Source organism: Nelumbo nucifera, chromosome 1, assembly GCF_055504915.1.
Source record: "Nelumbo nucifera cultivar China Antique chromosome 1, China Antique-T2T, whole genome shotgun sequence".
NCBI classification, from domain to species: Eukaryota; Viridiplantae; Streptophyta; class Magnoliopsida; order Proteales; family Nelumbonaceae; genus Nelumbo; species Nelumbo nucifera.
In genome coordinates, this window is record NC_142649.1 from 184,112,177 (window position 1) to 184,138,765 (window position 26,589).

Genomic DNA, 26,589 nt, shown 5'->3' on the forward strand with positions numbered 1-26,589 from the left:
TTCCAAAAAATGCTGCCTTACCTCTCGAATGATTGGAATTCAACTTCAAGTGCATCCATCAGTTCCAGTTCTGGTTTCTGAAGTCTGTCCCTAAACCGAGACTTTCATTTCTTTTTCGGAGAAGTACAGACAGGCTCAATGCAGATTTCTGGTTTCCACTGCAGAATTGTAAACATTTAAAGGGTCAAAAACCTATTTTATGCACCTATATCCACACGTGAATTGGTATCAATTTCAAACTGGCATCTACTTTAATTGTATTTTGAACCTATAAATTCTGACCCTGGGCTGAATTGTCATTCCCTTAAACTTAAGTAAGAAACTTTATTTATCTCCACTCTATAAAATGTCTTTTTTATACAATTGTGAACAATAAAAAGAGGGGTATTATGCAAATTGCGGAGGGGGGTGGTATTGAAAGTTTTGAAATGTTGTGGGGGGTGTTAGGTGGTGTTAAAATCTAGGAGGTGAGGTGAGGTGAATTTCAGTCAGGTTTCCCCTAAATTTAAAGGAAGAAGCAAGGCCTATCCTAATGGAACTAGTTTCAATATGCCATGCCAACCAATCTAATCTGCTGCTGCATTTCCTTCATGATAGACGTAGACATGTTGAAGTGAGACCTCCAAATTCTGTAACATTCTTCTGTGATGACGTTGCGTCCTCTCTTGTCTCTAGACTCTCTACTGAGAATCTCGTTTCATTCAATGATGTGTCCTCCTCTCTACTTTCTTGCGAGGAGACGATCCTCCTCAGTATTGTCCGAGCTTCCCCCAATCCATTGTGGAATGACCTATATTATTTATTTTCTTCACAACAACCGCTGCTAAATTATTCAAACCATTACTCTCTCTCTCTCTAAGCCTGCCTCTTGATTTTAGTGTCACAATTTTTTTTTCTCAATCCCTCATGGTAATATGTTCCCATCTTTTTTAACCATGTTGACATGGTCCATAATCATCTAATTTTGACTAGCTAGATTGCATTTTAAGATGTGAGAGCAATGTTCAAAATGCTCTTAGCACTGAGACCACCAGACTCAGCGTACTGAGATTTGCCTTTGGGTCTCACATCTTCAAATAGCTGAACTGTTTTTGCCTCTGGGTCACGGGTAATCAGTTCGATCAGCCGGGTCGAACAGTTCAGACCATGCCACATCAGTGTGTATATATATATATATATATATATATATATATATATATATATGTATATATGTATGCATATAAACATATATTTTAGTAATAAATAATGTATAAATATGTTTTAAATATGCTATATGTACTATTGTATATTTAATATATGTTTTTTAATTCAGTTTTTATTTTTTATTTTATAAAAATATTAAAAATTGCAATTTGAGACCAGACTCAGACTTGCCTCCGGGTCTCACTCGAAGATGTGAGAGCAATGTTCAAAATGCTCTTAGTATTGAGACCGTGTCAACGATCGAACAGTTCTTGACCAAGTCAATGGTTTTTGACCATCTAACAGGTCTTGACTAAACTAGACCTAGAATCTTGACCAAGTGACAGTTCGAACAGTTTGACCAGTCGGGTCAACGGTGGGTTGAAAACATTACTTACCATTACTAAACGATCTTGATCCTTAAAGACAAGACCTCAAATGCTCAATGTGTCCTTTGGTCTATGTTACGTTATCACTAATGGGCCTATGTGGCTATGTATCATGGAATAGAGATGTTAAGGGTGTTAGGCTATGCATGGGATTGGTGCCACGTAAGATGCTTAGTTGAGGTGCCGTTTGGTAAGTCTCTTTTAAAAGATCTTCTAGAAGAGCTAACAACCAAAAGATGTGGTGGGTTTTTATATAAAGATCTTGGAAGCCCATAGACCATTTGGATGGAGGTGTGTATTTCCGTGCGAAGATGAGACGAGAAAAGGCGAAAAGCTTCATTTCTAGCTTCTCAAAATACGTTTGAGTCAAGCTTCTTGTGTCTTTTCAGGGTGGAGTCTTTCAGCGGTTAGATCTTCTTCCAACTAAATTGAAAAGGCAAAAATGCAGACTATCGGACTTCTAAACAGCCGACAATCTGTATAGAAAGACGCACCAAATGGGGCCTGAGTATTTTAAGCAAATAAATCTTGTTTAGTGGGTTGTTTGAGTCAATTATATTGTTATGGGCTTAATAGAGGATACTGGGCCACGTAGATGTTTGTGTGTGTGATTAGTTGGTTATGACAAGGGCTTTCACTTTCATGTTGCCACTTTTGACTTTGCAATGTGGAATTGTGGATGATCCACTTTCAGCCACATATGTTTCGGTTGAAACTTCTTTTAGGGCTTCTTCAAAGTGGTTTCGATAAAACAACTCAACCAAAGCTAAAAACTTCACATAGAGGGCCTAAGTTGGGGAGCTTTCATCTTGTGCCTTTTGGCTATGTGATTTGGGGTTCACCTGGAAAGCTAATATGTAATGGTCCATACAAATTTTAAACTGCATCGGGCCCACGTTTTTGGTTTAGGTCCATACAAATATTGACAAAACCCCAACCTAAACCCATCCAAGAGCTTTATTTGAAGTCAGAGCTCAGACTAACTCCAAATGCTGCTTGTCATCCCTAATAAAAGGATAAAGAAACTATTGTTTGTTAGTCGAAATATTAAGGCCCCGTTCAACTATCGATAAATAAGCTTGGAAAAGTTGGTTAATGGCCATCTTTTTCCTATTGACCAATGTTCTAATGCTCTTTTTGTATTTACTAATGGGCCCCGCAGTAAAATAAGCTCCACTTCCTTGAGATAAGTAATTTTCTCATCTCCCAAGTGGATAAATAACTTTCGAAAATGGGGGAAGGGGATTTTGTAAAGCATAATGGGACAATTTTTTCCATTTTTATATTAACTTTTTATGGGTAAAAATATCATTCTATTATTGATTTGGGAATCCTTAAAATCAAAAGAATATGGGTAAGTGCACTTACCTAGGTAAATATTGCCCAGGAAACATTTACCTAGGCATAAATTACAAAGATGCAAACGAGCGGGCCTAAGATACAACTTGAACAACCCAAGCTTGTTGAAGTTTGGATCAAGGTTAGGGTTGAAAAAAACAATGCTGACTTAATTTCACATACGGTTGGGGTTATGGTATCGAACAACCCAACATGTCTTCATTTTTACTTTATTCAAATATCATATACAAGGTTCAAAGTATCGACATGTATCAACTAATACGTATCATTCCGAGACCCCTCCAATACGCCCCTATAGTGGGTGTATTGGGGGTCTGACCGGTTTAGGGGGTGGAGGAGCCCTAAACTGCCCCCCTGAACTGGTTTCGAAAAAAATAAAAAAAAAAGTAAGAAAAAGGGTATCGATTCGCCCAATATGCCCCTACTGGCGTATCAATATTTTGAACCTTGATCATATATATTAGGGGTGTAACTTGGGTGTATACATATGTATCCAAGCATACATATATGTATATGTAGCAAAAATTTTAAGTTTAAAGGTGTTTCTTTTGTATAAAAAAAAAAGGCAAATGATTTTTTAGTGTAACACAGACATAATGCTCTTAAAACAACATATTTTTGTGCCTTGTATGATTAGCATTAATCACCCAATCTTAAATTTAAGAATTGACTAACATTTTTTAAAAGAAAAGAAGTGAAGAATTGGGTTAATTCAAACCCAACCTGAGCCTATTACCAATAAAAAAAAAAAAAAGAAAAAACCCAACCTGAGCCCAGGGTTAAGGTTAGTGCTTCAATTAGGGGTGAACTACTGTTAGCATAGGTCAGTTTAGTTAGATTCTAAGGCCGAACCTATCGGCGATTTTGCCTTTTTGAAATAGGAACTTACCCTATTAAGATCGGTTCTAGAGTTAGTTCTAGCTTTGGCGGTTCCAAGATCAGTTTTCAGGGTCTACATATGGATTCTTAACACCCCCTCCCCCCAAAAAAAAAGGAACTTGTATCAGATCACTCAAGTGACTAATGGTCAAGTGAAACCATAGTCTTTATAACTTAAGTGCTTGGGTTCAAGTCTTCACATCCTCAAAGTATTTTGAAATTTATTTTAAGGCAATTTCAATTCCAATGTCAGAATAACTTGAAATCGGTTCCAAGTAGAACCTATCCATTTACTCACCCCATTCAACAACTCGGCTTGGGTTATTGCTACAACCTTTATATAATTATTAATTTATAATATTTACAAAATGTTAAAAATATTTTAGAGAGGTGCGGTGCGGTGGTGATGGTGAGTGGTAACAAATACCCTATTCTTCTCATCTTCTTTCCAGTTTCTTCCCTTTGTGTCTCATTCATCATAACAGTGATGCCCTCCCCATATATGGGCTTGGATGTTATTGTTTTGTTTTTGACGGAGACTAGATCAAAATCCATATCAAATTGATTAATAATGTTTAATCAGTTGAACTTTTGCTAGATAAGCGATATGGACATACAAAATTAGAGCAAATTGCAAACAAGTAATCATGCATTTAGATTGATGTTTGTATTTGGGAAGCATTTGTATTACTTGAAAAACACACAGTTAGATGCAAATTCACCATATTGAAAGCGGTTTCACTTCAACTAGGGGTGCAAGTCGGGTTGGCTCGAATTAACAGTTTATACTGTTTCAGGTTAAGCCTATTGAAAATTTGACAAAATCCCAATCTTAATCCGTAAAAGTTGCACCCCTAACTTCAACCGATGAAAAGTATACCATCTCCGGTTTCTTAAACAACAAAATGGAATCATAGTGAATTGCATTGCCAAAGTTCTTTCTTTGTCATCTTCAATAAAGAAAGGATTCGAAGGGCATAAAACATAGAACAAAACCGCCTTCAACAAGCCCTCGTTTCTTGAAAATTGTTTGAACCGACTTTTGGATAACGTTCGCGAGAAGCTTAATTTGCGACATTGCTCAACCGCAACGAGCATATGCCCTATAGAATAATCATGCTTGGATTGGATATATATACTCTTTCTTGAAGCAACCAGAAAAATGAGCCTAAGGTTTTCGATAATGTACTCCTTACCCCTTTTTTCCTAAAGTGTTGGTTGCGGAATTTGATTTCACATTAACACTAGAACAAATCAGTTAATACACCAACAAGCCAGCCCTAGATTGGTTGAAAGATGAAAGGTTTGAACTTTGGAGAGGCGGATCTAGTGAAAACAGATTATCTCCATGCATGTACTAAGCATTAAAGCATATAATAGAAAACCGGATTCAATCAGTGCAAAGCTTGTTCGAACACCAATTAGAGGCTTGCATTAGGAATATCTCCCTATGAAATAAAGCACAGAAGTGTGGAGATATTCCTGATACAAGATTATAAAGGCTGTTCGAACGGATCTTACACTGACTAAAGCAAGCCGATCTCATATAATAGAAGCTCCATGCCCCAAATCTTAGGCAACTCACATGGTTAATGGTTTTTGTGCAAATGACTTTATTTGCGTAAATGTTCGGCTCGTTTGTGATTGAAACAAAGCGACATTCAAGAGAATCCCATGTATAGCAATAAAACAAATGAAATCTAAGACAATAAATAAATAAATAAATAAACAAATAATAGTAAGCACTACAAGAAATATAAAAGATTATGTGATTGGGCCTTATCGTCTATGTTTACAGGATGATGAAACCATTTTCACTATGAAATAAAAAATAATATATTGTATTTTGTAGTTCATAACCCAAATGAACCCTTAATACTTTTACACTTTTTTTATTTTCTCAAATCTGGAGAACTCATGTAAAAAAAAAAAACACTCTTACGGAAAGAGCTTCCTCTTTTTTTTTTTTCTTTTTTTTTTCAAATTATCTTCCTCTCCCTCAAAAAAGAGAACAAACCCTTCCACTTTAACCTAAAGGGAGACTATATCCGCTATTAAATTATAATGCAATCCAATGATTGAAAAATAAGACACAGATTCAAGAAAGAGATGACTTTTCAAATGTTTTAGATCATGTGGTGCAACATATGAATCTAAATTCCCAATTTTAAAGATTCTTCTTTGGCTGTGTTTGGTTTGAAGGAAAATGTAGGGAAAGGTAGGGAAACGTTACCTTTCCCTTCCTTTCCTTACATTTTCCTTGAAACCTAACACAGCCTTTGTGGTTCAAATGCCATCCACTTGTTACAAGCTAATTTGTGTTTTATAACTCTTTCTTCCAAAAATGACCTCACACTTAGATAGAAATGCCCATGTCCTTACTTTTACCCAAAACCCTACCACTTTTACATCATCATTTATCTTTTGCATCTCTTTATATGCTGGAGCTAGTGCTACTAGTAAACCATTTTCTTTCCTTTATTCATTATTTCCTCATCTAAAAATAAAAAATAAAAAATAAAAAAAATACATTCATAGGGATGAATATGTAAAACAATCTCTTTTCAAATATTCAAATAAGGGTGATCATGGGCTCAACCGGGCTAGGTTTAGCACCTATGATAAGAGAGATAGCCCAGGCCCACGCTCAAGCAGGACAGGGAATTGGGTCTATGCCTTTAAATATACTATATTTAATATGTATATTGTTTTATACTACATATGTTATAATGTGCATAAATATAATATATTATATACCATTTTAAGAATATCTATACATATAATATATCATAAAAATAAAATAAAACACATTATATATGTACATAATAATAAATATATGTATAATATATAAATATTACAGACTAGGCCAGGCTTGAAATGTTGGGACCAAGCCCAAATCCAGAAATTCGTGGGCTGTGTCTAATTGGGCTTCTAGACTAGGCTAAGAATGACCGCTTTTAAATCACAGTTTATAAGTATGTAGAGGACGAAAAAAAAAGCAAAGAAACAAACTTCTTTTTTTTTTTTTGGCTTTCTTAGACAGAACATTTCAATTTTACCAAATGCATCTTAGTAAATTCTATTTTTTTTTTCTTTTTTGCTAGAAAAAAGAGTGGAGGTGAGGAGTAGGGTTGTAAATGAGTCGGATGCAAACTAGCTACATCGATATCTAATTCGATTATCAAACATCTGGATCTGCATCCAAAATCCAATATGTCAGATTTGTATCAGATTTGGGTTTAATATGCATCCATCTTATTGTGTTTAAAGTGAAAAGAAATAAAAAAATAATTATTTTTAACATATATACGTATAAAATTGTATATAAATATAAAATATTAAATGTATAAGTTTCTTGGCGTCCACACAATATATATTGTGTTTAAGTTTCTTGGCGTCCACAAAAACTTGTTGATTGTGGGTTAAAAAGACATTCTTATAGAAAATATATATAAGTTGAATTCAAATTACAAAAAATATATGAAGAGAATCTTAGCAATTATTATTATTATTATTATTATTATTATTATTATTATTATGCTTCATGGGGCTACATATTATATGGAACGGATGACAACCATTCAATTATCTCACTATGGTCCCAAATATTTTGACTTATGGTGTAGCTGTAGTTAGGGGTGGCAACAAGCTGAGCTTTTCACAAGCTATTCGAGTTTGATTCGGCTCAGTTTCAACCGAGTTCGAGCTCGAACTCGAGCAGTTCGGGACAGTAGAGCACCCAAAGCAAACATCGGAAGCAAGTCCAAGCTCACTACCGAGCCCGAACTCCAGACCACTGTACTTAGTCCGAGCTCTTTACTAGGAGCCCGAGCTCCCTGATTAAGTGCGAGCTCCCTATCAAAGGTCCGAGCTCCCCAAGTCTGAGCTCGGCACTAGGAGCTCGAGCTCCCTAAAACCCGAGCTCCCTACTAGGAGCCTGAGCTCCCTGTCAAGAGCGAGCTCCCTATTGAGAACCCGAGCTCCCTGCAAGGAGCACGAACTATACTGGGCCCCAAGCCTCGCAAAGCAGGCCCGAGCTGACCCGTGACAGCTCGGAACACTCCAAACCGAACTCAAGGCACCTCGCTCGCCAGTCCAACACTTCACTTCCAAAGCACCAGGCCAGCCAAACATACCCGACACCGAGGACGTCTTTATCCAAGGGCGACGTACTTGACTGATTTGGGATCTGACGCCTGACAGCCGCATTTCAAACGGCATCCTGCCACCGCCACCTGCAACCGTCGTCACTAGCCGCAGAGACGGCTCCGACAAAAGGAACAGTGGCGGTTCTGTCCGACCAGAGGAAATGACACCCGAACTGGCAGGAGTTCAGAAGTAATCATGCCCGACCTGACGGAGGCCTGGAAGTGAGTGCGCGAGGTGGTTATAAAAGGCTTCTACCCCCCAGGGACGAGGTATGCTAACTCTCGCGCTATCTGGTTATTCTTGCCTTTGAAGGATTCTAACTTGAGCTTTGGAGCCCTTGCGTCGGGTTCTCCCCGGAGCTTCTCTTCTCCTCCCGTTTCAGGTCCCTGTTACTCAGTTCAGAGGCAAGATCATCGACAGCTAAGACCGGCTAGATCGTGCATCATCAATTGGCGCCGTCTGTGGGAAACGCTTCAAGAAGCCTCCCTCCAAAACTTTCATACCCTTTCCTTCTCTGAAAAACTCGTTACTTATGGCCTCATCCAGCAACGCCGGACGCGGCACAGAGACAAACACCACCGGGGAACAGCTCCAAGTTCCCGTGGTGTGTGTGGGGCAGTTCACCATCCCCGTCACGGTGGATGGAATCCCCAACCTGATTACGCCACAAACAGTGGCGCCTATAAGCCTGCCCTCCGCGAACGTCTCCTTCCCTCTTCCCATCGAGACTACCTTCTCTGAACCGACCGCCGTCCCCCTGGCAGCTAGCCAGAATCGGTTGGACGACTTAATGCAATGCATGCGGGCAATGCAAGCCCAGATGCAGCAGTTCCAGCAACACCAGCTTCACCAACACCAAGTGTTGCACAACCTCTCCCAATACCACTATCAGCAGCAGTTTCCCCAACTGACACCGAACCAACCACCGCTTCCACCTCGCCACCCTGCCCCGAAGCCAGTAAAGGCCTCTCCGCAGGATGGGCGCCTTCACCAAGGAAAGGCCTCCAGGCCCCAAAATCCCCCAAACAACCAGGCCTCGTCCCCAGGCCGGAGAGAAGGAAAAGTCATCCCCGCCTCGCGGCTCGCAGGCGGATCAGGAACCTCGCCCGCGAGGTCGGCACCTCGGGTCTCAAAACCGGAGTCCTCACTGGTGGGAAACCGATTCGGCGCACTGACAGCAGCGGACTACCAGAACTCCGAGCCCATCGAGCTCGGCAACACGGAGGCCAGCAGTGCCAGCACAAGGTCCACTCAGCAGCGGAGACGCCGTCGAAGTCGACGAACCGCCACCCGCGTCTTATCCGAGCTCAGAGGCAAAGGCGAGGCGAGCTCGGACGAGGTAGGAATCGCCCCGATCCTCTCAGTTCCTTCCCCCCTCGCCTCAGAACTCCTGGCAGTCCCCTTGCCTAAAGACTTCAAGCTCCTGCCCCTAGACAAGTACGACGGATCCTTCGACCCCAACGACCACGTGGACGCTTTCCAGTCCCAAATGCACCTCGCCAGGGCCAGCGAATCATGCATGTGCGTGGCCTTCACCACCACCCTCAAGGGGGTAGCCCGCACTTGGTACAGGAACCTGGCCCCCGGATCGATAAAGTGTTGGGCACAGTTCGTGCAGGTCTTCACTGCACTTTGTTACCAGCAAACGGTGCCCCAGAGCAGAGGAGAGCATCTTCGGAGTGGTCCAAAGGGAAGGAGAACCCATACGGGGCTACATCAAACGATTCAACGAGGCATGCTTACAGATACCTCGGTTGGACCCCGCGGTACAGCTCGCCGCAGCGAAAAGAGGGGTGACGCACAAGGAATTCAAGTGGCACATGGTAGCTAATCAGCCCGCGACCGTGGCCGAATTCCTCAAACTCGCGGACAAGTTCATGAGGACGGAGGAGGAAATCAACCAAAGAACCGAGGGCGGAAACAAGAAAAGAAAAAGGGACGGCGAGCCCTCTAGCTCGGCCGACCGAAAAAACCCGGCCCGGGACCCGAAACCGAACCAGTCACTCCGAACTCCCCTCCCAGCTCGGACGGATTACACGTCACTGAACACGAGGCGGACCGAGATCCTAATGACGATCAAGGACGCCCCCTTCGTGAAATGGCCACCTCGCCTAAAGGGAAATCCGAACGAAAGGAACAAGAATTTGTATTGTAGTTTCCATAGGGACCACGGTCACAGTACCGAGCTATGTAATAACCTCCGAGATGAGATAGAGGGGCTCATCCGTCGCGGATACTTAAGAAACTTTGTACAACACAACAATAACAGCAATAAAGCGGATCAACCAGGCGAACACTTAAAAGACGCCCCCGGAGACTAGCAGCAGGCCTGCCGAACCAATGCAGTGACAGCCCCCGACAGAAAGGCCAGTTCGGGGAACCATCCATGTAATTGTGGGAGGTTCAGTAGTGGCGGGGTGCACATCAGCCGCAGCTCGGACCTCAGTCCGCGAAGCGGTCCTCGAGGAGCGGAACCCCCCAAAGAGGCCGAAGACCGAAGAGCCGATCCTTTTCACAGAAGACGACGCGCGGGGAGTTCGCGACCCTCACGACGACGCACTCGTCATTAAACTCCGGATCAGCGACTTCGAAGTTAGGCGCGTACTCGTAGATTCGGGCAGCTCGGCGGACATCCTATTCAAGTCGGCATTTGATCAGCTACAGCTGCCAAGGAGTGAACTAAAACCTGCGAGCACTCCCCTAGTGGGCTTCAGCGGGGAGGAAGTCAGGCCCCTTGGGAAGATAATGGTGTCCGTGGAAGTCGGCACATGGCCTTGTGCGGTCAGACTCAGCCACGATTTTCTAGTGGTCGCGACCCCCTCCCCATACAACGCCATAATAGGACGGCCAATCACCCATATCCTGCGGGCGGTGGTCTCTACCTATTATTTGGCAATGAAGTTCCCTACGGACTTCGGTGTGGGGGTAGTGTGGGGCGACCAGCTCGAGTCCCGCAAGTGCTACGTCGCCGCCCTAAAGGGCAAGTCCAAGCCGGCCGGCGACCTCGACCTGGAGCGGCCTACGGAGCATGGCGAAGAACGGGCCTCGCCAGAAAAGAGACAGTCGTGATCCCGACCTCACCTACGGACCCATCCCGCGCACTCCAGATAGGTGCTTCTGTCAAGGAACCCCTACGGGCCGAACTGGTAAGTTTTTTACTCCAAAATTTAGATATTTTTGCATGGTCCGCGGCCGAAATGCCCGGTATTGACCCTAGTCTTATAACTCACAAACTTAACACTGACCCTTTAGTTAGACCCGTTAGATAGAAGAAACGGAACTTAGCCCCGGAGCGCTGGAAAGCGGTCGACGAGGAAGTCGAAAAGCTCCTCGCGGCAGACTTCATAAGGGAAGTCCATTACCCGAGCTGGGTGGCCAACCCTGTGCTGGTGAAAAAGGCGAACGGCAAGTGGCGCATGTGCGTCGACTACACCGACCTGAACCGAGCTTGCCCGAAAGACTGCTTCCCCCTTCCTAGGATCGACCGTCTAGTGGACGTGACCTCGGGACACGAATTGCTAAGTTTCCTGGATGCCTACTCAGGCTACAACCAAATCCGGATGGACCAGTCCGACGAGGAAAAAACCAGCTTCGTAACCGAATTCGGTATATATTGTTACAAGGTCATGCCCTTCGGGTTAAAAAACGCCGGGGCGACCTTCCAAAGACTTGTAAATAAGCTGTTTCGGTCCCTGATCGGCACAAAGATAGAGTGCTATGTAGACAACATGGTCGTCAAAACACAGTTTTCACAAGAATTAATACAAGACTTAGATTCTATCTTCCAAATCCTGCGTCGGTATAACATGAAATTAAACCCCAACAAATGCGTCTTCGGCGTCACCTCGGGCAAGTTCCTGGGCTACGTTGTCAATCGACGTGGCATCGAGGCCAACCCAGACAAAATACAAGCCATCCTAGATATGAGACCACCTCGGAAAGTAAAAGAAGTCCAAAGGCTGAACGGCCGCATAGCCGCCCTAAGCCGCTTCATGTCCAAATCGGCAGACCGCTGCCTACCCTTCTTCAAAGCGATCAAAGGCCAAGGGTTCGAGTGGACCCAAGACTGTCATCTCGCGTTTGACGAGCTAAAAGGCTACCTCGCCAAAGTACCAACCTTAGCTCGGCCCGAGGAAGGCGAAGTCTTGGAGCTGTACCTCTCGGCCAGCGACGAGGTAGTCAGTTCGGTACTAGTAAAGGAGGCAGACCGGGTCCAACGACCCATATATTATGTTAGCAAAATCTTGCAGGGAGCAGAGACAAGGTACCCGCAGATAGAAAAGCTAGCGTATGCTCTGGTGATAGCAGCACGGAAACTCCACCCGTACTTCCAGGCCCACACCGTCATCGTCCTGACCAGCAAACCTCTGAGGCAAGTCTTACTCAAACCCGAGGTTTCCGGCCGGCTGACGAAGTGGTCCATCGAGCTCAGCGAGTACGATCTCTAGTATAAGCCAAGAACTGCCATCAAGGCCCAAGCCTTGGCAGATTTTATCGCAGAATGCACGTTTAGCCTCGAAGCCCCTGAGCCGGTAGAGCCCGAGATCCCCAGTTCGGGCGAACTCGAAGCTCCCGAGCCAAACGAGTCCGAACCCCGCGAAGTAGCAGCCAGTATGGCATCCCTCCTGGTTAGACCAAGCGCGAACTGGGAGGAGGATCCCTGGATCCTTCACGTAGATGGCTCCTCGAACCAACAAGGCAGCGGGGCTGGAATAGTGCTACGCGGCCCGGGCGGAACAAAACTGGAATACGCACTACGCTTTGAGTTTGCGGCGTCCAACAACGAGGCAGAATACGAGGCACTGATAGCTGGGCTAAACCTAGCGTGCAAGGTCGGAGCAAAGCACGTGGTTATCTGCAGTGATTCCCAGCTCGTGGTCAACCAAGTTACAGGCGAGTACGAAGCACGCAAACTCACTATGATTGCGTACTTGGCAAAAGTAAAGGAAGCTCTGCTCAACTTCCAATCACACTTCATCAAGCAAATCCCGAGGTCAGAGAACGCTGAGGCCGACGCCCTGTCCCGACTGGCTAGCACGAGCCACAACGCCAGGAGAACCGTGTACGTAGAGGACTTACCTCGGCCCAGCATTCTCGGTGGGGCAGAAGAGGTCGCTCCCGTCACCGAAGCAGAGCCGAGCTGGATCGACCCACTCGCGAGCTTCCTGTTAGACGGAACACTCCCCGCGGACCGCAACACAGCCAAGAGGGTGCAGCGCCAGGCAGCCAAATACGTCATGATAGACGAACGGTTGTACCGACGATCCAACACGCTCCCCTATCTGCGATGCTTGCGCTCAACCGAAGCCGAGCTGGTACTCCGCGACATCCACGAAGGCTTGTGTGGCGGACACCTGGGGGGCAGAGCCCTCGCCCAAAAGGCACTTCGACAAGGATACTACTGGCCAACGATGAAGGCAGAGGCAATCGAGCTCGTCAGAAAATGCGGCAAGTGTTAGAAGCACGCCAGCATCCACCATCAACCCGCTGCCGACCTCAAATACCTCACCAGTCCATGGCCCTTCGCCCAATGGGGCATCAACCTCCTGGGGCCATTCCCACCAGCGACAGGCGGGAGGAAATTCCTAGTGGTGGCAGTAGATTATTTCACAAAGTGGATAGAAGCCGAACCCCTGGCAATAGTTACAGCCCGAAACATACAAAACTTCTTTTGGAAGAACATTGTATGTCGCTTCGGGCTACCTCGGGTACTGATCTCCGACAATGGCAAACAGTTCGAAGACATCAAGTTCCAAGAATGGTGCCAAAGTATGGGAATTAGTCAGAACTTCACATCGGTCGCACACCCGCAGGCAAATGGCCAAACAGAAGTAATGAACAGAGCCATCCTCCGCGGACTAAAAACGCGATTGGACCGGGCCAAAGGTTTGTGGGCAGACGAACTACCAAGTGTTTTATGGGCACACCGAACCACGGAAAAGACTGCCACGGGTGAGACCCCCTTTAACCTCATCTATGGCACCGAAGCAGTGATCCCGACGGAAATCGAAGTGCCTACGTTACGACTGGAAGCGTACGACGAACGGACAAACGAGGGCGAGTTGCACACCAACCTCGACCTACTGGACGAAGTGAGAGACCTCGCGCACATCCGAACTGCGGCTTACCAACAAAAGGTAGCTCGGTACTACAACGCGCGAGTAAAAAAGAGGAACTTCCGCGTCGGCGACATGGTTCTCCGTAAGGTCATGGTGCCCGAAACCGGCGTAGGGAAACTGGGACCGAACTGGGAAGGACCTTACAGAGTAACGAAAACACTTGGTGGGGGAGCGTACGAGCTCGGAACCCTAGAAGGGAAACAAGTACCCCGAGCATGGAACGTTGTCAACTTGAGAAGGTACTATCTATAGGCCACCAAAGCAAGTACGCCGAAGTCATTTCATTAAACAAACTGACGGACCGAAATGGTCAGTTCGGCAAAAAATATAAGCTCGAAGACACCAGTACACGAACAAAAAGACGTTTCATTTCAAAACAGATGTGTACATTTCATTTCATTACATTTTACAAGCCCGGAGCTACTTCATCGTTATCAGAAGCCTCTCCGACAACGCCCGAAGGACCTGCCTCCCCCTCGGAGTCCGGTTCGGCATCCGCGGCATTAGCCATCTCCGGAGTGATGCGCGAAGTGGATATGGCGCTGGTATTGAGGTCGGGGTACGTATTCCGAATCATCCACCGACTCAGCTTGAAACCCCTCCTGTAGGAGTCTACCATCAGGTCATCGAAATCCGGCGAAGCAATGTAATCGCTAACAGCCTTCTTCTTCGCGTCTTCGATGCCCTGAGAGAAGATCTGAGTCCTCTCCCTGATATCCTCCTGAAGATATTCGACCCGGTGTTCCAAGTCCAGCTTCATTTCCGCCATGCGCTTCACCACCACCCCCATGGCCTCGGCATCCCTCTGAGACCTCGCCTGCCTAGACCGCGCACGGTGAGCAGCAGCATCAGCAGCGCGAGCATTCTCCTCGGCAGTCCGGGCATTCTCCTTGGCAGCCCGAGCAGCCTCCTCGGCAGCTCGCGCCTGCCGCGAGCATTTCTCCACCTGGTTCACCAAGGCGTGAATAGAGGAGTTCACCTATCAAAGGAAAAGGAGATCAGAGAAACGAATGAAAAAATAGAAGTTAAGCTCGGAGGCAGGCCACTTACCACCATGGCATGAGTAACGGCACGGTAGGCCACTTGGTGCAGAGGGAGCTCGGTCCATGCCGCGACTTCCTCAGGAAACGTTGCCTCCCTACTCCGTTGAAGAGCATGCACGGGCGACCGCACGCTCCTGAAGTCCTCCGGGGCCTCCGAGCCCGACGGCCCAGCTCGCATATGAGCGGACTCGGAATAAGCGGGAGCCCCCGTGTGTGTGGTTTCAGCATAAGGAGCCCCCGTCGGCCCCTGCATGGGAGGAACCATCTCGGGCTCCTCTGCCGGACAGTCCGGCACCTCGGGCTCCGCAGCCCGGGATGGCTCGGCGCGAGCTCGCTTGGCCACCCGCTTTCTCCTCTTCATCCCCTCGAATAAGTGCGCACCTCGTGACCCTCGTGAATCCATTGTACCTGCGAAAAAGAAGTTCGGCATCAGTAAGACGTAAGCGAAGAACAAGACAAGATCACTAGGGAAAGAACCTACCCGAACTCAGGCCCGCAGCAATAAGCTTGGCCTCCGTCAGATACCATTGGCAATCCAGCCCAAGCCGCGCCCATTGCCGAAGGCCCTCCGCCGTCTCCTCATCAAGTGTGACGCCGGAATCAGGAGCAGCCACCCCCTAGCCGGTCTGAAACGGCCACCCCATCGCACTTCGCACTCCGAAATAGTCCCGCTTCCACGCCGGGACCTTATTGGGGAGTCCGTGTAAGAGCTTGAAGCCCGGGCGAGGGGACAGGTAGTATGCCCGCCTACGCCCAGGGAGGGGACCCACTTGCTTTTTCAACATCAAGATAGAAGAAAAAATCTCCAGATCCAGAGGGAAGTTCTCGTCGCAAAATAAAGAGATCGTTCCCACTAAGTTCCTAATAGAGTTCGGGTGAAGCTGGCCAACCGTCACACCGAAGTGATTTAGGACCTCGACAACAAGAGGGTGGAAGGGCAGTCGCAGCCCCGCGGCAAGCTGTTCCCAGAAAATCACCATCTCATCGGGGCCATGTTCCCAAGGAAAGCTCCCCGTTGGGATAAAATAACCATACTCACTGGGCAAATTATAGTAGTCTACGAGGGTTTGAAGTTCGTCAAGCGTCATGGTCGAAGGGCCGAACTGATCTACAACCCGGCCACGACGGGAGGTGGATGCCGACCTACCCGAAGCACCTCGGGTGGTAGGCCCAACCCCTCCCTCCGGACCTACATCGGGCTCGCTCGAACTACCGTGGGACGCAAACTGGTTCGTGGAACCCACATCAGACCCGCTTGAAAAGTCTGAACCATCCAAACCAGACATCGCGAAACGGAACGGGACTCCAAAAAAATACTCACCCGGGAAGAAGACAAGCAAGACCTGAGACGCGAGCTGAAAAGCCTGGACGCGAGCTGAAACTTAAGGCGCGAGCTCAAGATATACGACAATAGCAAGGACGCCCCCCCTGCGCACTATTTATATCCACAGCGTACGGAAAGCGACGGCCCAGATCAAAGCCAATCCAACGGCCCACAACCGCGCTAAAGCGCACGTCTTCCAAAAACCAATCGGCGCACGTCTTTTAGAGACTGACGGAACGTCGCACACGTCTTGTCAGAGGACAGGTGTTGGCACGCGTCTTCCCGAAACTGACGGAGCAACGGCGCACGTCCCCTCGCAATAAAAGTGTCTGCAGCGTAACTCTCGAATAACTAACTTCACGACTTCCGAAACGCGCGCCCTTTTTTGAAAATCAATTTGGAGCGAGCGCGCTCAATACGGACCAAAACCCTCCCACTACCTTGCAAACTCCCTGCGCCAAGACGGAACCGTTGTCACAGGGAGTGGGGGGCAATTGATGAAGGGAAATTTGGCCCGGCCTCGCGATCGCCCGACACGTGGCAAAGGCAAGCAGCTCGGGACAGTAGAGCACCCAAAGCAAACATCGGAAGCAAGTCCAAGCTCACTACCGAGCCCGAACTCCAGACCGCTGTACTTAGTCCAAGCTCTTTACTAGGAGCCCGAGCTCCCTGATTAAGTGCGAGCTCCCTATCAAAGGTCCGAGCTCCCCAAGTCCGAGCTCGGCACTAGGAGCCCAAGCTCCCTAAAACCCGAGCTCCCTACTAGGAGCCTGAGCTCCCTGTCAAGAGCGAGCTCCTTATTGAGAACCCGAGCTCCCTGCAAGGAGCACGAACTATACTGGGCCCCAAGCCTCGCAAAGCTGCCCCAAGCTGACCCGTGACAGCTCGGAACACTCCAAACCGAACTCAAGGCACCTCGCTCGCCAGTCCAACACTTCACTTCCAAAGCACCAGGCCAGCCAAACATACCCGACACCGATGACGTCTTTATCCAAGGGCGACGTACTTGACTGATTTGGGATCTGACGCCTGACAGCCGCATTTCAAACGGCATCCTGCCACCGCCACCTGCAACCGTCGTCACTAGCCGCAGAGACGGCTCCGACAAAAGGAACAGTGGCGGTTCTGTCCGACCAGAGGAAATGACACCCGAACTGGCAGGAGTTCAGAAGTAATCATGCCCGACCTGACGGAGGCCTGGAAGTGAGTGCGCGAGGTGGTTATAAAAGGCTTCTACCCCCCAGGGACGAGGTATGCTAACTCTTGCGCTATCTGGTTATTCTTGCCTTTGAAGGATTCTAACTTGAGCTTTGGAGCCCTTGCGCCGGGTTCTCCCCGGAGCTTCTCTTCTCCTCCCGTTTCAGGTCCCTGTTACTCAGTTCAGAGGCAAGATCATCGACAGCTAAGACCGGCCAGATCGTGCATCATCAGAGTTCGAGCTCGAACTCGAGCCTACTAGTGCTCTGCACGTGAGGCTTGCGAGCCGGCTCGAATATATATATATATAATAATAAAATTATAGAAAATAATATATATATATATATATAATAAAAATATTATAATTCTTAAATTTTTAAATATCAAATAAAAAATATTTATATTTATAATTTTTTATTTTTATAAAATATTTTTCTCAAAATCGAACTCGAGCTTATGAATTTTTTACTCGAGCTAAGCCAAGATTTTGACTCGAACCTTATAAAACAGTCTCGAACCGAGCTGTAGCATTATAAATGGATCGAATTCGAGTAATGAGTACAAATACAAATATATAAAGTGAAAATACATACAAAATAATACAAAATACACGATTTTGAACTCATTAAAATTCGCATGTGATCATATTATTTATACTCGAACCCACAAAATTACTTGATCGAGGGGTAGGGATTTCCTGAGACTAGCAGAATTCGTACGCAACACAATGCATGGGCTTGGGCTATTTGGTCGAAATTCAGATTGATCGGGCTGTAATTTGCCGACTCCAGACTATTCGAGGTGATGCTCATCCAACGGTGTAGCATTAATGGAAGATATTGGGAGGTTTGGCTTTATAAAACACTTCCTATTGGGTGCTAAACAGCTTCCACTAATGATTTATGAGAGTGGTGACTGTTAACTGTTGACTGGTGGGGGCAGGATCAGACGACAGAAAATTATTTTTCAAGGAGTGCAGTCTACTTATTCCTATATTTATATTATTATAAAAAAATAAAAAATAATTTCTTTTATCCTTTGAAATTTTAGGGCTGGGTGGTGCTTGGATGTCGCTATTGCTGGACGAGTCGTGTAGGACAATATTATATAAATTGAAATTCTCTTCACATGTCCTCATTTTCCTGTCATTCTGTCTCAACTCTGAACCGCTTTGCTTCTGTATCTTGGTCTCTGCTGCTAAAAAACTCTCTCTTTTTTCACCTATTTATACATTTCTCTGAAGCCACCAAAGAAGAGGGATTAATAATAACAAAATGTCTTCCCCAAGCAAACGCAGAGAGATGGACCTCATGAAACTGTAAAAATTTTAATTTTCATATTCAATCCTGTTTTATTTTTTCTTTGCTGGTAATTTTGACTCTGCTTTTGTTTGTTTATTCCGTTAGGATGATGAGTGATTACAAGGTAGAGATGATCAACGATGGCATGCAAGAGTTCCATGTCGATTTTAATGGACCCAGTGACAGTAAATCTTCCATGCCCATATGTTTTCTCCTCGTATATATAATTATTTTTCGCCTTAATTCGTGTAGATAAAAATATATGAACTTTTTAGTATGTTTGCTTTTATCGGTTTATGTTATTTTGAGTTTATTATTATTTTCTCTGTTTCAATCGTGTTGACTATTAGTAGTACTTCAAACCCCGCATTGCCTCTCGATTCTGGTTGGAAGATAGATAGTAGTTAATGATTATTTTACTATTTCACTACTTCCCCTTCATTTTTTTTTTTTGTAATTTTCGGAATTAATTTATATTTTATGCCGTAGGGTCTGATGTGGGGTTTCAATTCTAATTCCTTGATTTAACCCTTTTTTTTTCCATGGGTTCTCACAACAATATATTTCTTTTCTGTTCAGATGAAATTAAAAGTAAAATATTCACTTTTCTGAGCGTCTCTTTGAGCTCGTTTTCTGCTTATCATATTTTCTCAGTTTCTAGTGTAAACCTAGAAATCATTTTAGCCATTTGTCTTTTTTTTTTCTTTGTTTTGGTTACTGTTAACTGCTTCAGTTCTCAACATTGCTATTTAGTCGAATCGGCCTCACATTCATTGCCATTTCATAATCATAAGTAACTTCGCAACAATTAGTTGTAGATTGCAATACTTCTTTTGTGAAGATTCCTAGCAATTTGTTTGTATTGATATTATTATTTCTTATATGGATTGTGAAAGGTCCTTACCATGGAGGTGTGTGGAGGATCAGAGTGGAGCTCCCGGATGCTTATCCCTATAAATCTCCTTCAATTGGTTTTGTTAACAAGATTTACCACCCAAATGTAGATGAAATGTGAGTAATAACTAGGTGATTGCATTTTTTCCAATGTCTTCTTCATTAAGTATTTTCTGCAGGTAGTTTACAAAACCCATTAGGTTAAGGTTAACCACTTTGTGCATCTGTTTTTCATGGTTGTTTTAATTTCAGGTCAGGGTCAGTTTGCTTGGATGTAATCAACCAGACCTGGAGCCCCATGTTTGGTAAAAAAATCTAATTCAATAACTTGTTTTATTATGTGTGCATAAGATTGTCATGGCTTTACATAAGCACTGAATTTGGAATTGTTGTTGTCTTTCAATTTAATGGATTGATGCAATTGTATTCAGATGTTAATGCCAATGTTTCTCAGATCTGGTAAATGTATTTGAAGTGTTCTTGCCACAACTTCTTTTGTATCCGAACCCATCAGATCCATTGAATGGAGATGCTGCAGCTTTGATGATGCGTGATCGGGCTGCTTATGAGCAAAAAGTCAAAGGTAGTTTTCTTCTCAACATTCAATGTTCTCTAAATCAGTAATATTAAGATGGACTTATGGGAAACTCATTTACTATAGTTTTCCCTATATTTGCAATAATGATAGCCCTGAAAGCAATTGATTTTGGCCATGATACATTTGTATGGAACTTGATGATTTAATATTTTTCTCAGATTTACTATGTGCAGCTTTAATTAGATTTTGATTTCTACCTACATTTGTTAAATTACAAAAATGAGAAAATTTTCACATATGTCAAATTTTCATCATCAATCTCATCTAAGACTTATCCCAACTATATGGGATTGGCTACATGAATCCTGTTTACTAAGCTTAAATCTAATAGAAGCTATCTATTTTCCATTCTTATATTTTTCATTTTTACTGTTTGGTAATTTGTTAGTAATTTAAATATTAATTAGGCAAAAATAGCTATAAATATGATCCAAGTTACCAACTTATTATCTTGCGCATAAACATTGGATGTGAAAACATTCTACCAAAACTCTCACTAAGCTCTAAATTAGGTAAACCATATGACTTGAAGTTGTAGTCAAGTTGTTTTCTTCTTCTAGGTGTAAGCCCTCTATTAAATAGGAATCATCCAATGGTGGGTCATGATGCTTTGAGTATTCAATAGATGTCAAGTTCTGAGAGTCTCGCCAAAACTGTAGTTCTTATAGCTTTTTGGTCCACAGCTTCTTAGGTTTGGTCATGATTTGGACTTTGGAGTGGAAAGCAGTACATGGGGGAAAATGAAGGAGATGTGGGTGGGAGTGAAATGGGAGAAAGGGTAAGTATAGCAATCGTATTTCATTGGTTAAAAGTATGAAACATAGTTGTCAAGGCGACAAGGTGCCCTTGGAGGCTTGCCTTGCCTAAATGCCAAGCAGTTTTGTACATTCTATTATAAAATGCTTTTTTATTCTTTATTTTTTGAGATTATAATTATAAAATAAACATTATTAAACTAAAATATTCATTTTGTGTGTTTATATACTAATTTCTTTTTATTATTTTCTTATTTGTTAGGGTTTAATCAGCACAAACATTGCTAATGCTGTATTGAACCCTCAAGACTTCAAAACCTGAATCAATAAGGTAGAATTAAAATTTTGACTAATCAACACATTTTCTTCTTCCGTATCTTCTAATTTTTGTTTCATATCTTCTGTTTTTTCTTTTCTTCTTTTCCTATAACAAAAATAAGGGTTCAGCCCCTATATTTTTTCAATTTTCTTTTCTGTCTTCTTTGTCTTCTCATGAATATGTTGATTTTCTATACTTTAACATGAACTTTATACTTTTCTTATGAAAATTATGAATAATTATTAAGAAAATATGGTTATGGCACCTAGGGAACTACCCTAGGATCTATGTTTTTTACTTAAAAAATCCATCGCCTAGGCGACAAGGCGCCCCCCTATCACCTAGCAAGGCGCGAAAACTATGGTATGAAATAATGTAAAAAGGATTAACCGTACTTTTTTCTGCAGGAAACCACCCTGTTAGGCACTATAAAATATATTTGCATTGAAGAATTTAATTGGTTATACCAAACTGAGGATGCTACAATGTGTAGCTTGTTCACTTCTGTTCCTGATGTACAGCCAACCACCAAGTTTGAAGTTCTCACTCTTTTCAAATTTCAAGTACATCGACTATTCAAGCAAGAATCTGATGTTTATTGAAGGTTCAGAAAGTTGTAATCAAGTAATCTTAAACTTGCTCAAGTACCTAATCAAGTTTACTTCCATTCTCTAAACATGTTATGCTAAAGTTTTTTATTTTCCTCTTTTTAATCAGTCAGTTAATATTTTATTGATGTAGAATTTGAAAGTGTACAGCAAGTGCCAAGCACCCCTTGTAGGTAGCCACCTATCCTATTTCAATAGCTTCCCTTTAGAGAGAAGAGAGACTTAGAAATTTTCACCCATTGAGACTAATCCCTGGACCCCAATATGTCTAATTTCTGTTGGTCCTTTGTCTTGCTAGCCCATCAGCTAAATTATTATCAGATTTCAGTATCCAATTGTAGGATGCCCTCAATTCTGATGCCTGCTTGTTAATTTCGCTCATCAAGTGTTGATATTTTAAGCCCTTCTATAGCTCCTTTTATCCATCTTGTAATTACTTGTCAATCTCCCTCAATCAATATTTGTTTTTTCTGAGATTTAGGTATTTTACCAACCTTAGACCATGTGATACAGCCCATGTTTCAGCTTGAATTGAGTCACCAATACCAATGGCACAGAGTAAATGGCTAGCATGCGCCCTTCCTAATTTGTACGCTCACCCTACTCCTGATAAGTCTTGATTCCCTAGGCCTCTGCCATGAAAGTTCATCTTAATTGTGTTTGAAGTTGGACATCAAACAATAGAAAGTATGGCTTGTCACTGAGGAGGAACACCTTATTAACGGGTGGGACAAAATCTATTTTTCAAAGGAGGAAAAATGTTAATGTTTTTCCATTCCAACCAAGAACCAGTTGGTGCAATGTCAGCAACGAGGCCATCAAGTTGAATGTCAACAGGTGCTATTTGGGCAAGCATGTTAGGATTGGATGTGTTTTGGGGATGGCCTTGTTGTTTTCTTCTCTGGGGTTACACGTTGACATACAAATTCCTATTTGGCAGAAGCTCTTGCCCCTTTTCTGGACTTGGATTTTACATCCTCTGGTCTTAAGTTTAGCTCTCAAAACGCAAAACAATTAGATGCTTTAGTTGTCACAGTGGAGAGATGTGGGTAACACGACAAATGTGCTGTTATCATTCACAAAAGTGGAGGTGTTGCTGCTTTGAACATCTTTTTCTAGAGCATGTTGACAGAAACCAATAAATTGTACGATGGAGGATGTATTTCTACTTCTGTTTGCCAGGAAGTGATGGTATGTTGTTTGATGGATTGTGTGACACAAGGGCTTCCACTGGTATCGGAAAAAAACATTTTTTTGTTTTGTTGCAGTTATTTTTGTTTTGAAATCATGCATATTGGTGAACACCCCTTGTAAGGGCATCCTAGAAAGCGTGTCCCATGAGCCCATTTGGGAGGGCTTCTGCATCGAGTGAGCTGCTTCGGAGAAGCTACCTGGGCTAGCTTCACTGGAAAGTTGATTTTATGGCTCAATTAAGCCTACTTTCGGCTTTCTAGAATTTTATCAAAATGGCTTCATGGCGTTCCGGGTTTCTCAGCTCATGGAACACCATACACCACTGTGTGGAAGCCTCCCAAATGGGCATTGTATTGTGCTTGGTTGCCTGCAACTGGAGTTTCTATCTTCCTTCTTCACAAACTATGTTTAAATTAAACTTTGTCTATTGCCATCGTCTTTTGGGATGAGTTTCTACCAATATCGAAATTGAAAGTTGGCTATTTTTGCTTTTTGACCATGGTATACTTGCTGAACTTTGTCTTTGTATTTTGAATAGTCTATTTTTTCTTTTTGACCATGGTACTTACTGAACTTTGTATTTTGAATATTACTCTGCTCAACTTATTTGGACTAGTAATGTTCCTGTCTACCTTATCATTTCATCTGCAGATGCAGCTTGTTACACTTAACTTTTTTTTTTGGGTCAAGTTGTTACACGTAACATAGTTTATGCTACATTGTCTTTCTTGCTCGTATGCTTGCTCGTGGGCCAGAATATTGTGAGAAGTATGCCAAACCTGAAGATATTGGAGCTGCCATGGAGGAGAAGTCCAGTGATGAGGAGCTAAGTGAAGATGAATATGCCTCCAGTGATGATGCAGTAGCTGGCCATGCGGACCCCTAGGTGCATTAATTCATACACCTCTTAGCAGTCTGTATCTGTACATGATAATTTAGCTTCAGATTAAACAAACTCGGTGCCGCAGAAGGCCTTATTTATTGTGAAAAGGATTCTATTTACTTGGGCTGGGCATGCTGTAAATACATTTACTCTGCCTCTTTTGTTTCGGTTGTTGGGACTGCAAGATAACACGGCATTGGGAATAGTAGAAAGGTTAAAAGGGTAAAAGACTTAAACCTCCCTTCATTTATACCATAAAGGCTAAGACCTCCCCTCCATTTTTAAAATGAACTGAGGCTGCATTTGGCATTCCTTATTTCAAGGACTTATCTCCTTTTTGCAATAAGGAGATAAGTTTAAGGAATGCCAAATGCAGCCTAAGATCTCCCTTGTATAAGTGTATGGTGACTTCATCGGAGAAACACTTCCCCTCCTTAGCATTCCGTCAAATCTGTTGATACATGACGTGGCATCCCATTCACCATTTGAGTTCAACCCTTTTGCTTTTGTGATGAGCCAAAGTACTGCTAGCTGAGATCAATATCAAATCAAGATCAAAGGCCATGATAATGTGCGTCACGCACATGCTTAGTCATTTCAACTCTATCCTGAAATACCATTAGATTAGAATTTTCAATTTTGATCTATTTGATCATTTGTATGGAAACAAAACATTTCAATCCAACCTTAACCATAGCAGTTTCTATAGATTAGAATAATTGTAAATGCTTGGGCTGATCAATGACCACCCAACATTTTGACAGAGACAATATATAGTTATATACAACTGTGAGCCCTACTGATATTGAATTGGGTTAGTGCCTTAGTGGAATACAATTTGACGCTTATGTCCTGATACTACCCCCTAAACATCCTTGATGTTTGAGATTCACTACCAACCCAAAACCAATTAATTCCTAGGTTTCCATCCAAATAATCTAACAAACCCCCGTGGATCTCCATTGAAATTTCATCCCAAATGTATGTTGCAGAGAATGCCACGAATAAAAATGGCGGGACTATGTAGTGGTAGATCAAGCATTAACGGCAAACGGTGGCACCATCAGTGGCGAAAGACTTCTTCAGAACTTTTCTTTTCGGAATCTTTGTTTCTGCTGTTTACTTCTCTCTCTTACTACTTTCTTTGTTCTCCTCTTCACTAACATGGACAAATATATACTTGGAGATAGGGGTGTCGATTGGACTGAATTTGGTCCAATGTAAGTCCATTATAAATAGACCAGGTCCAATCCATTCCAATGAATGTTTTGGACAAATTTGGACTGGTCCAATTCAATGTCTGGACTGTCCAATCTGTCCAAATTCATTTTGATTTAGATTGGTTTCAACCCAAACCCGGTCCATTGATACATATATTCTTATCTTACATCAATGGACCAGATATTGGCTTAATCCAACCCAACCCAATATAAATTTGTTACAGACGGACCAGGTCCAATCCAATCTAATAAATATTTTAGACCGGATTAGTTCAATCCAATATATCTTGTTGGTCCATCCAATTCGTCCAAATTGAATTTGGACTGGGTGGGGTCCAATCCAAAACCGGTCCGTTGACACCCTTACTTGGAGATTGGCCTGGAGGCAATCACCGACCTTGGTTTCAACTTGCATTTTTAAGCTTCTAGATCTTAAAGTTGATTATCAAGTGAAGTTATTCCTAAAATTTTGGCAACATGAAGTTCTTCACAACCAAATATATGGGTTTTGCAATTTGGAATCCATTTGGTGAAAGCTTTGATTGGTCTCTCAAATATATGGGTTTTGCAATTTGGAATCCATTTGGTGAAAGCTTTGATTGGTCTCTTTGATCTCTCCACCCTCTTCAAATTTTGAACAACAGATTTTTTGAAACACAAGAAAATATTTAAAAAATGAAGAAATCAAATATAAATTGAACCTAGTATTTTAATTTTTTTCTTTATTTTAGAGGTAATTGCAGAAAATTTGATATTAATGTTCCATATAAAAGATTACCGGTCAAATTAATTGCAACAGATGGAGGTTGATGTGTTTCTAACGTTGAGGATGGCCTTTTTTTCTTTATGATTCAATTAGAAACCTAACAAATCAACATTTAGTTTGGTTGGACAGTATTGTCTTTTTCACTCATCCGTTAGATATAACGGCTGATACAGCCGAGAGGGGAGGTTTTAGTTAGAGCTGTAAATCGGGCTGTATTGGCACGCGGGCTGAGTCGAGTTGTGCTTTCCTCTCTTGGGATAAGTTGGGGGGTCAACTCGGCTCACGGCCTGAGCCTGTGCGGGTCCATGCCATGCTGTGCCAATCCGCAGGTCTAGTCCGAGCGGGCTGCAAGCCGTGCTATGAGCCTGGGCCGAATCGGGCCACACTGTTTTTTTTTTTTTTGACATTTT

General features: G+C 43.5%; 1 protein-coding gene across 2 annotated transcripts; it reads left to right on the top strand.

Annotated features, from left to right (window-relative positions):
* The first annotated feature begins 18,766 nt into the window (after positions 1-18,766).
* Positions 18,767-24,312, top strand: LOC104596017 (ubiquitin-conjugating enzyme E2-23 kDa). Of its 2 annotated transcripts, none has more exons than XM_010256995.3 (6): positions 18,767-18,959; positions 19,048-19,127; positions 19,839-19,953; positions 20,089-20,141; positions 20,351-20,419; positions 24,066-24,312. In XM_010256995.3, exons 1-6 carry the CDS (start codon positions 18,916-18,918, stop codon positions 24,194-24,196), a joined length of 492 nt encoding a protein of 163 aa, XP_010255297.1. In that variant the 5' UTR covers positions 18,767-18,915; the 3' UTR covers positions 24,197-24,312. The 2 variants fall into 2 exon arrangements, with proteins under 2 accessions (XP_010255297.1, XP_010255296.1); XM_010256994.3 differs by having other exon boundaries at positions 18,769-18,959; positions 20,291-20,419.
* Positions 24,313-26,589: the final 2,277 nt, after the last annotated feature.

Excerpts from the sequence above, each read along its gene's own strand:
- LOC104596017 (XM_010256994.3), top strand. The coding sequence starts at position 18,916 with ATGTCTTCCCCAAGCAAACGCAGAGAGATGGACCTCATGAAACT. Across the intron at positions 20,142-20,290 it reads GACCTGGAGCCCCATGTTTG|ATCTGGTAAATGTATTTGAA; the intron begins GTAAAAAAATCT and ends AATGTTTCTCAG. Across the intron at positions 20,420-24,065 it reads TTATGAGCAAAAAGTCAAAG|AATATTGTGAGAAGTATGCC; the intron begins GTAGTTTTCTTC and ends CTCGTGGGCCAG.